The sequence below is a fragment of the Colletes gigas genome, unplaced genomic scaffold, assembly GCF_013123115.1.
Source record: "Colletes gigas isolate AHSC1104 unplaced genomic scaffold, ASM1312311v1 Colletes_gigas_Sc00045, whole genome shotgun sequence".
Lineage (NCBI taxonomy): Eukaryota > Metazoa > Arthropoda > Insecta > Hymenoptera > Colletidae > Colletes > Colletes gigas.
The window spans coordinates 1,434,027-1,445,545 of record NW_025106674.1 but is presented as its reverse complement, the minus strand read 5'-3'; the positions used below and the strand labels follow the sequence as shown (position 1 = coordinate 1,445,545).

Below are 11,519 nucleotides of genomic sequence, written 5' to 3'. Positions count from 1 at the left end.
ACAATCGGTTTCAAACTCTCATCCTCACACTGCGCTTTACGTAACCTCACTATCATACTATCCTCACATTCGTCTACTAACATACACTTTGGAAGCGGATTCCGGCTTAACGCGTCTACATGTCTTAAACTATTTCCCGAACGGTGCTCTATTTTATAATTAAACTCCTCTAATAAAAGAGCCCATCTCGCAATTCGAACGCACAAATCTCTCTTACGCATCGTTAATGTAAACGCCTAACAATCTGTAACTATTTTAAATGGTATACCTAACAAATATATTCTAAATTTTCGTAGGGCTTTAACTATTGCCAAAACCTCCAGCTCATAACTAATATATTTCGATTCTGCTTGTTAGCGACGACTTATTTTTAAGGGACGTCGAGGGCATTAGCTCGACGATATTTCGTTTCCGAACGATTTATGATAGGGACTTAGCCTGCGTGTGGCCCAAGAGGGAGGGTTGCAGGGATGCAATCCAGATGCCTGTCAACGGCTGGTGACTCGAAGTCACGCAGCTATCGGGCGTCATAGGATTGCTTATTGAAAGGAAACGTAGGTATGTTAGAAAAAGGCAAGCGACCCGACGTTGTCTTGCTTTAAAGAATGGGAACTCTGTTCCTTGAGGATCTGGCCACGGAGTGGGGAAGGCAAGGGTGCCTTCTGGTAAGAGGACTAAGCTTGACCTCTTGGCACTTACCCCAGAACCGGCACTGAGTGAAGTTCTCATTTTTACAAATTTCTAACATCAGAAGTGGAATAGTGAATCTGTGCTCGCTTGTGTTGTGCTGTGTTGAAGAGTAAATCATCTTCATTACGTAGGATTATACGCGTACGTTTTAGCATTTTCTTTTTGTCTTCTTGTACTTTGTGTGTGTGTGTTTGTGAAAGGAGAGACTATGGAAAACTCCAACCCGTCCCAGCCGAGCATAGAGGACTTGGTTCGCCGCGTGCTCCAAAGTCTTGGGGATAGCATGGCTTCGACATCGGCGTCGGCTGCAACACCATTGACCGTTTCGGCCGTGCCGGAATTCAGTGGCGAGGACCTTGGAGACGATGCGAAAGGGTGGTGCGATCGGGTTGAGGAAATCACCAAGGAAGTGCCGAAGCAGCGGTTGAGCTTGGCAACGCACGCATTGACGGGACGCGCGAAAACGTGGTATAAACGGTGGGACGCTCGACCATGTACATGGGAGAAATTTAGAGAGGACCTGTGTGCTGTGTTTGTTGCCGAGCGGAAGCTGCACGACCGAATGCTGCGTGCATTGCAGTACACAAGTGACACCGCGGTTGGTTACGCCGATTATGCGCGTACGAAACTCTTGTATCTAAAACAAACGGGTGTGTCGTTCACCGAAAAGGAACTGACGGAACTAATAATAAGCACGATAAGTGACGTGAATGTGCGACAAGCGATGCTAAATGCTCGATTCAATGCTACGTCGGAGCTTCTAGTGGGAATCGCCGATTATAGAAAGGTCGTCGCTACCGAAGATGGAAAACGGCAAATAGAAAAGCACTCGTCGCAAACATCGAAACGGTGCTACTCGTGTAACGAGTACGGGCATACGGCGAGGCGATGTACGAGGCAACGGAAGGACAGGAGTCGGAGTCCGCTGAGACGTAGTCCGCCGAGACAGGGGTCGACGACCACAAAAAGGGGTGCGCCTACCTGCACCTATTGTTCGAAAAGGGGACACGAGGAGGTTAACTGCTGGGCGAAGCGACGGGCGAATCGAGATGGACAGGTGCCGAAGAAGTTTGACACGAAAGACAAGAACCAAGTGAACGTATGTTATTCAGTGATTCATAAACCATCCGCGATACTATTAGAGGGCCTGCTCGTAGAAAACTGTCTGCTAGACAATGGCGCAGCTTGCTCCATAGTGCAAGAGTCGGTAGCCAAGCGGGCAAACTGCCGAATCGTCCCGCGCATCACCACCTTGCGGGGTCTCGGGGATTCGGCTACGGTCACGATCGGAGGTACCACCGCGATGGTCCAAATCAAGGACGTGTCGGCCAAAGCCAACTTGTACGTCGTGCCGGACAGGACAATCCCGTACGACGTAATCGTAGGGAAGAATTTCGTCGTGGGGAAAGGCCTGCGCATGGTCACCGACTCGGATGGGACGACAACGGTGGAGCGCGGACAGGTACACACCGAAGAGGCTCCCGCCGCTGATCCTCTCTGCTACGCTGTGGACCAGGAGGATCCTAGAACGAAGGAAGCCGTGGCAGCGGTACTAGGGCGGTACCAACATATGCTGGCTTCTGGTAGCAACGTGCGACGAGTAAGTACAGGCGAGATGTCCATCGTGACGAAAGAGGACCGCGTGGTGAGTTACCACCCGTACCGTTTGTCATTCGTCGAACGAGAAAAGGTTCGCGGTATAATAGATGAACTATTAGCGAATGAGATAATACGCGAGAGCACGTCACCTTATACTAGCCCGATAATCCTTGTAAAAAAGAAAAACGGCGAGGAGACCGTATGTGCGTTGACTTCCGCGCGCTAAACAAAATAACTGTTAAAGATCGCTTTCCCCTGCCACTAATAGAAGACCAATTAGATCGGTTAGGTACGGGCAAATATTTTACGACCTTGGACATGGCCTCGGGATTTTATCAGGTCCCGATTGCGGAAAATTCAATAACAAAGACGGCATTTGTTACGCCTGACGGGCATTATGAATTCTTACGTATGCCGTTCGGCCTAACCAATGCCCCAGCCGTTTTCCAGCGGGCGGTAAACAAAGCTCTAGGTAATTTACGTTACAAATTCGCTTTGGTATATCTAGACGACATTTTGATTCCGTCGGAGACCGTACAAGAGGGTCTTGAGCGGCTGGAACGGGTTTTGCATGCTCTAGATGTAGCCGGATTTTCGTTGAATTTAAAGAAATGCAAATTCTTTCAAACGACTATTGAATATTTGGGAAGAGAAGTTTCGGCCGAGGGAATTAGACCGGGCGCGGCAAAAATAAATTCACTGTTAGAAGCACCGGTCCCGGAAAACGTCAGGCAGGTACGGCAGTTTATGGGCCTAGCCAGTTATTTTCGGAAGTTTATACCTGAATTCGCGACACGAACGGCTTGCGTTACAAAACTTACGAAACAGGACGTACCGTGGTGTTGGGGTAACGAACAGGAGGAGGCACGAAGGTACATCTTAGAGAAACTCTGCTCAAAACCTTTATTGGTAATTTTCGACCCAACAAGGGAAACAGAATTGCACACCGATGCTAGTGCCCTTGATTATGGTGCAATTCTGTTCCAAAGATTAGACAATGAGTGGAGAGTGGTAGCATACTTTAGTAGACGTACGACCACGGAAGAATCGCGGTACCACTCGTACGAGCTGGAGACATTAGCCATAGTAAACGCATTAAAACACTTTCGTGCCTACCTCCTGGGCATCAACTTCAAAATCATAACGGACTGCAATGCTGTGAAAGCTACGGGAACGAAAAAAGATCTCGTGCCGCGAGTTGCTCGGTGGTGGATTTTTCTCCAAGATTATTCGTTTGAACTAGAGTTCCGAAAGGGGAAACACATAGAGCATGTCGATTACCTGAGCAGAAATCCTCGTAAAGATTATCGAGTCAACCTTGTCTGCGAAGGCTCGTGGTTAGAGGCGGCACAAAGAAACGATGTAGAAACTCGTGAGATAATCGAAAAACTAAATTCGGGGCATAGTTTAGCGTCGGACTACGAGCTCAGACAGGGGATTTTATGTCGTAAATTGCTTCGGGATACAGGGCGTACGGTGTACCGTAGTTTTGTTCCGAAGGGGACTAGATTGGGCCTACTTCGCTTGTACCACGACGAAAATTGCCACATAGGTATCGATAAAACATATGATCGAGTGGCACAAAAATATTGGTTCCCGAGAATGCGGCCGTTCGTACAAAAATATATTAGCCATTGTCTGACCTGCTTGCTTTCCAAACGGCACACGGACCCGAAGCAAGGGTTTTTGCATTCAATACCTAAGAAATGCATTCCGTTTGATACAGTACATTGCGATTGCCTTGGCCCGTTCCCCGTTACAAAAGAAGGGTACCAGCACATTTTACTAATTGTAGATGCTTTCACGAAGTATCTGCAATTAATTCCGTTAATGACCTTGAGTGGTCCCGAAACGTTAGCGGTGTTCCGGGAACGCCTTACATTATTTGGAGTACCGCGGATGATTGTTTTTGATCGCGGAACTAACTTCACGTATAAGCCGCTCAAACAATTTATAGAGAAGCACGGCTGTGAAGTGCATTTCATTGCTTCGGGTACACCGCGTGCTAATGGACAAGTTGAGCGATATGTGGCGACGGTAACTAGCTCGCTTTCAATCGAAACGAAAAAAGAAATGGAATGGCCGAACAAACTGGCAAAGGTAATGTTAACGTTAAACACGACTGTGCAGAAGTCAACGGGATTTTCGCCTAGCAGGCTATTATTCGGTCTAGAATTAGGTCCGGGTAATATTATGCGTGCGGAAGGTCAGCTACCTACCGATGACCCTATTGACGTGGGCCGCGACAGGGCCGTCGCAGGTAAACGATTAGAAAAAAATGCTGTAGCTCAAGAAAAGAGATTTAATAAAACACGTAGGGACACCGTTACGTTTGAGGAAGGTGATACTGTTTTGCTCAAACCGGATGACAACGACAGAAGGGCAAAATTAAATGTTAAATGTAGCGGCCCCTTTTCTGTAATAAAAAAGTTGCCTAACGACCGGTACGAAATTCTAGGGAAGTCAGGCCGGCCCCAGACAGTATCAAAGGAACGATTGAAACTTTGGAAGGGCGATTGGGACGCCGACTTCGAAACCGATAAGGAGGATACGGATATGCCATGTTAGCGTGTTAATAGAATATCTTTTAGTTGTATTATGAAAAAAAATTAATTCATTTTCGTTTGTATCCGATAGTCTAGTTTAGCTGTATTATTTGCTTAGTTGTTTAGTTTACGTTACGAAAATTTATTTCATTGTAACTTTGTATCGAATATTGTGTTTGTTAATATTAAAACATCGTAACTGGTAAACATGGTTATTCAATTGTAACACGACCTCTCGTACGTGTGTTGACATGCGGCTGTTGAGTTGTATATTAAAAGAAGCTGTGTTATCACAGACTCCGTAAAGCGCGCTGTCGTTGGAGAAGTGATGTGTGATTGTCAGTTAGCACCCCGTAAGGCGCGCCGTCGCAGGAGGTATACTGGTTAATTGTCAATGTGTTCCCGTAAAGCGCGCTGTCGTTGGAGAAGCATTGACTGGTTGTAAATGGTTGCCCCGTAAAGCGCGCTGTCGTTGGAGGCTGGTGAATGTATATTTGAAAATATGGCAACAGTGGATTGAGAGTAACAGCAACGTAGCGTCTGAGTGACAAGATTGCGTTAGTTACGATCTCAATGAGAAAGTTGTATTGTATTCTGTATGGGTGGATGCTTCCCGAGAGCGTGAAGCATGCCAGGTTGGCCGTGTTAGCGACGACTTATTTTTAAGGGACGTCGAGGGCATTAGCTCGACGATATTTCGTTTCCGAACGATTTATGATAGGGACTTAGCCTGCGTGTGGCCCAAGAGGGAGGGTTGCAGGGATGCAATCCAGATGCCTGTCAACGGCTGGTGACTCGAAGTCACGCAGCTATCGGGCGTTATAGGATTGCTTATTGAAAGGAAACGTAGGTTTGTTAGAAAAAGGCAAGCGACCCGACGTTGTCTTGCTTTAAAGAATGGGAACTCTGTTCCTTGAGGATCTGGCCACGGAGTGGGGAAGGCAAGGGTGCCTTCTGGTAAGAGGACTAAGCTTGACCTCTTGGCACTTACCCCAGAACCGGCACTGAGTGAAGTTCTCATTTTTACAAATTTCTAACATGCTGGTGTTGTTTTTCCGCTTGCAAAGTATACTGGATAAAATTTATTATCATTACTATCACGCTGTAGAAGAATCGCACCATAACCATACATTGAAGCATCAGTATGTAATTCCGTTTCCGCTTTAAATCTATATAATTTCAAAACTGGACCATTGCTCAAAATAGTTTTTAACCTCGTAAACGCTAATTTTTCCTCTTCCCCAAAATGAAAGTTAACGTTTGCTATCAATAAGTTTGTTAACGGTCGCGCAATCACGGAATAATTTCGGATAAATTTCCTAAAGTAACCAGCCAAACCGCGTCTGCGAGCACGATTGCGGATTCGCTACAGAGTGTCGACGGCCTTACAACCCGTCACCCGAACGACGCTCAACACAGACGGTATGGGAAAATAGGCTTAAATTTATAGAAAAAATATGAAGGAGAAAAAAAGTTTTGTAAGTAACTTCGGAATAGAAGTAAAGATAAGAAAACATGAAATGTCACTCTAATTGTAAATTGAACGTTACATTCATGCTTTATTAGAAATTTTCATTTTTTTTTAACAGACTTCGAAAAGAGGGAGGTTACTATACAGGGTGTTCGGCCACCTATAGTAAAAATTTTAATGAGCGATAGTAGAGGCAAAAATAAGACGAAAATCAAGAATACCAATTTGTTTATGGAGGCTTCGTTAAAAAGTTATTAACGTTTAAAGTTCCGCTCGTACTGAATTTTTTTCTCGAAAATGCGCAAGATTTCGGGGATATGTCCATTCACTAAAAATTATTGTAATTGATCCCCGCAACAGAAAATAATTTTTCCAGAATGATTTGAAATTTTTAAATTTAATTGTTAATAACTTTTTAACGAAGCCTCCATCAACTAATTGGTATTCTTGATGTTCGTCTTATTTTTGCCTCTAGAATCGCTCATGTAAATTTTTCCCAGGGGTGGCCGAACACCCTGTATATATTTTTTTTTATTTTTTATTTTTATCTTTTTTTTTATGCATGCATGTATGTACAGTTAGGAACAAAAGTATTGGCACACCTGACTCTTCATTATAGAAATGCATATAAATCAAAGAAAAAACACAGAGTTAGGTTAATTCTTTTTAGTAATTACAACTATTAGGTTTATAGTTTGAGAATATTATAAATTTATTTATACTAATTTATTACAAAATAAAAAAGAATAATAAAATGCACATTAATGGCAGTTTTTAATGGAACAAAAGTATTGGCACGCTTACAAATAGATGGTATATTATTATGTATTTTATATAATTTAATATTTCGTGTGTAATCCCTTATTGTTTATAACGGCTTTCAATCTATTTGGCATGGAATGCACTAGTTTTTTTATAATTTCGGGACTTATTTTATTCCATTCTGTCATCAATATTTCTTTCAATCGTTGTCTATTTGTTATATTATGTTTTTTAATACATTTTCCTAAATGAGCCCAGAGATGTTCGATCGGGTTTAAATCTGGAGATTGCAGTGGGGTTGGTAAGGAATGTGGGGTATTAAAAAGTATCCATTGCCGTACCAAATAAGCGGTATGCTTGGGGTCATTGTCCTGTTGAAAGACATATTGTCTCCCAAGATTTAATTTTTCCACGCTTTTTTTTAGATTATTTTTTAAGATATCTAAATAGACATATTTGCCCATTATATTATCAATAAAAACAAGCTCACCGACTCCACTTGAGCTCATGCAACCCCAGACCATCACTCCACCACCCCCGTGTTTAACAGTGTTCTGAATGTTCTTTGGGTCTAGTTCGGTATTAGATTGTCTCCAAACTAAAGTGCGTCCATCATTTTGAAAAATATTAAATTTAGACTCATCAGAAAAGAGCACTGTATCCCAAAACTCGTTTTCTTTATTAATGTAATCATTTGCAAACTTTAATCTTTTTTCTTGATTAATTTTACTTATAGTAGGCTTTCGTCTAGCAACTCGCGATCGGTATCCTACCTTGTTTAATATTCGTCGAATAGTTATTTTATGTACTTCTTTATTAAAACTTTCGTTTATATTTGCCGCTATTTCTGACGCAGAACTAGATGGTTTTCCTTTTACAATATTAATAATTTTTCTCTTTTCTCGTGCACTCAATTTTTCAGGTCGACCACATCGCGGAGCACTTACAAAATTTTCTGTGTTAGAAAACCGTTTAATAATACTTCTAATTGTAAAACGACTTCTATTAACTATATTTCCTATAGACGAGTATGAATGCCCCTCATTAAACAAATGTAAAATAATTTTTCGCTCAGCAACAGTCGTTTCTTTGCCTTTGCGCTCCATTTTGCATGTTTTCACGTTAGATTTTGTAAACAATTGAATAACGAGAAACCAAATAAATGCTCTCGAAATCAGGGGGTTTCCCGAGAAGGAACAATGTACCAACCTTATAAAAATTTCATTCTAGATCCTAGACAAAAGCATTTTATTTCAATGTGCCAATACTTTTGTTTCATTGAAAACTGCCATTAATGTGCATTTTATCATTCTTTTTTGTTTTGCAATTAATTAGTATAAATATATTTGTAATATTCTCAAACTATAAACTTAATAGTTATAATTGATAAAAAGAGTTAATCTAATCCTGTGTTTTTTCTTTGATTTATATGCGTTTCTATAATAAAGAGTCAGGTGTGCCAATACTTTTGTTCCTAACTGTATGTACGTACATATGTCCAGCGGTTACGGCGAAACGGCTGGACCTATCGGAACGAAACGCATTGCATCTTGTAGAGTATGTCTCCCAGTTGGTCCCCCATAAAAAACATTTTGCATTTTTCACTCCATCAGATCTACCAAGTTCTCTTCCAATTTGTCTCATTGACTGTCCGCGACCGTACATTTCCCATGCACGGTTCTGCTCCTCCACGGATAATTTCGCACCACTTCCCATTGTTGTAGAATCAGAACTACGAGTGACGATATCGCAACGACAAAAGACGAGTGACGATATTGTAACGACAAAAGACGTTCGTCTATTTCCAGTCTGATTCCACAACAATGTTTTATTAAATGCGTGTTTTCGTTCCATCATTTTCACGACTATTTTTTGTTATTTGCATTTAATCTTACAATCATAAACTCTACTTTCTACGAATTTACTTTGGATCTCTATTATTATATTATCGAAGCATTGTTAATCTGTAAAATTTCATAATGTCATTAAACCCAAAAAATATTTTAAAGTTATTATGCCTCACTTTCGAGGACCCAATGTACAATATAGAATCTAAAATAACAGATGAAGAAAGATCATTCGCTTCTCAACTTGCAGATTTGATCAAAGACGCTATTAATTTTGATATATGTAAAGAGACTTATGATACTTTGAATTATACTGATGCTAGTGTGATTCCTGATGCTGTTTTAGTTGAAGATAATACAGAAGATGTTTCGGAAGTTATGCAAGACGATACAAAATTTCGAGAAATTGTAGACATTGATTATAAGAAGAGGGTAATTGAATTTTGGCGATCTGGACAAAAGAAAAGAAGGAATATAGAATCAGTTAAAAACCGATTTAAGAAAGTTATAAATGTAACACAATTGTACCGATGCGAAGCACAAGTTGCTGAGGGTGGGTCAAGAACAGATAAATTGTTATTCTCAATACGTTCTAGAACAATTTAACAGTGCATCTGATCGAAGCCTACCCATTCACGATTTAGATTTAAAGAGATGGGCCTTGAAAGCAAGAGAGGTAGTTCATTTGCCTTCTCAATTATTCACGGCTTCATCAAAATGGATATACAACTTTAAAATACAACATGGCATTGTTTTAAGAAAAATAAATAAATTCGTGACACAAACGCATATTTTAAATAAAGCAGAATTATTGGAACAATCTACCAATTATGTGAGTCAAGTTAAACTAGAGATAGGCTTGCTAGGGACCCACGCACCCGTTTGGTTGTCCAGGCGGCAGGGGAGGTGAACCCCTACGTGGCGCGTCCCCAGGTGGCGGATAGGGGCAGCCGCTGGGATGGGATGCGGAGATGGGGTCATCAACCTGAGAAGGCTGGTGGCTGCATCCTCGCATGGCATCCCGGAGGTCGGAGCGAAAGCTCCCGCGGACCAAACACCGGTATGAATGCGTTGCGCGTGTGAATGTGTGTGTGAGTGGACTGGGGCATGGGATATTTGCCGCGGGTTTGACCTAAGGCCGCAGGTTGGCCAGTTGGCTGCGGGTGTGTCCTGCGGCCAACGTGGCCCCGCGGCCGGCGGCTTAGTCCCATGTCACGGGGCCGCGGGCGCTGGTGACCAGGCGCCTGCGGTTGAGTGGACATGCGGTGGGAGGAGTGCCTCTCACCGGGGAGGGCCTGAAAAGGCACGGCGCGGCGAGGGACTCTGTGATGTCTCACTAGAGTTCCCGGCCCCTCGCCAAGCGCTTGAGGATGGTCACCGTGGGGTTTTAGCCGGTAAGAGTCCGGCACTACCCGCCGGCCCGCCCATCGGGTGGGCCCGCGGGTGTCCATGAGGATTCCCCCACGTACAAAAAATAAAAAAAATGCTTGCTAGGGACAGCAAACGTTTACAATTCAGATCAGTCAGGGTTCAATTTGGAAACACATGCTGGTCGTACATTAGCCTCAAAGGGTTCTTTGAAAGTGGAGTGTCTTGCTCAATCTTTGAACTCCTTGACTCACAGTTATACAATACAACCTTTAATATCTGCCGATGGTACCCTGAAATCCCCGTTATTAATAGTTCTACAAGAAACAAGCTGCCGTTTCGGACCGATAATACAAAAGTCAATGTACAAAGCAGATAATATCCTCGTCTTCGCCACAAAATCTGGAAAATTGACATCCGACATTGTTATTAAATGGTTTGAAGATGTCTTCTTGCCTAATACTGGCAAGAAGTCTATTTTGTGTTTGGATTCTTGGTCAGGACAAACAGAAAAGAAATTTGAAAATATAGACAAGGATAATAAAGAAGTAAAAATCCTTACAATTCCTGCGGGAACAACTGGCTTCATTCAACCATTGGATGTCTACGTATTCAGACCGTGGAAAAACTTCCTGAAACAATTTTCGGACTTAATTCTCTTATACAATTATAATATTAACCTACATTTGAGGAATAACATCCTCAAAATTCAATCATTAATCCACACTCAATTTTCGTCACCCCGATTCCAACACATGATTAAATATGCCTGGTGAAAAAGTGGATATATTCAAGAAAAACCAGATAGATATGAAACGCCTGTCGATTTCTGTTTAAAGAATTGCGGTACAGTCTGCAAAATCTGCAATAACATTGCAGTAATAAAATGTGCGTGGTGTACTAACTCTCTGTGTATGGAGCATTTTTTTGCCATAGAAGATACAGCTATTCCTCATTATTGTCATGAATATAAAGAATAATGCCAATTACCATGGAATTTATATTCATAGACATATGTGAAAAGAAATTATGAAATCGCCTTCACTGGCTGGATCTCGATCACACATCTTACCTTATTTGAATGAATAATCAACTTTTAATTTCTTTATTGATCGAATTATTACTACTCTTGCCTTAATTGGTTGAATCAATAAACAATTTTAAATTACAGAAGCTTATTTCATTTACAAACCACCAACGCTCTGGCAATGAATGTAAAATTTTACGCTCTATCGA

General features: G+C 42.0%; 1 protein-coding gene across 1 annotated transcript; it reads left to right on the top strand.

Moving 5' to 3' along the window:
* Positions 1-898: 898 nt before the first annotated feature.
* Positions 899-9,998, top strand: LOC122403183. Its single transcript, XM_043406544.1, is given in 5 exon segments — positions 899-2,485; positions 2,488-3,736; positions 9,166-9,347; positions 9,454-9,747; positions 9,810-9,998. Coding segments are annotated over 5 exon segments (3,501 nt in total).
* Positions 9,999-11,519: the final 1,521 nt, after the last annotated feature.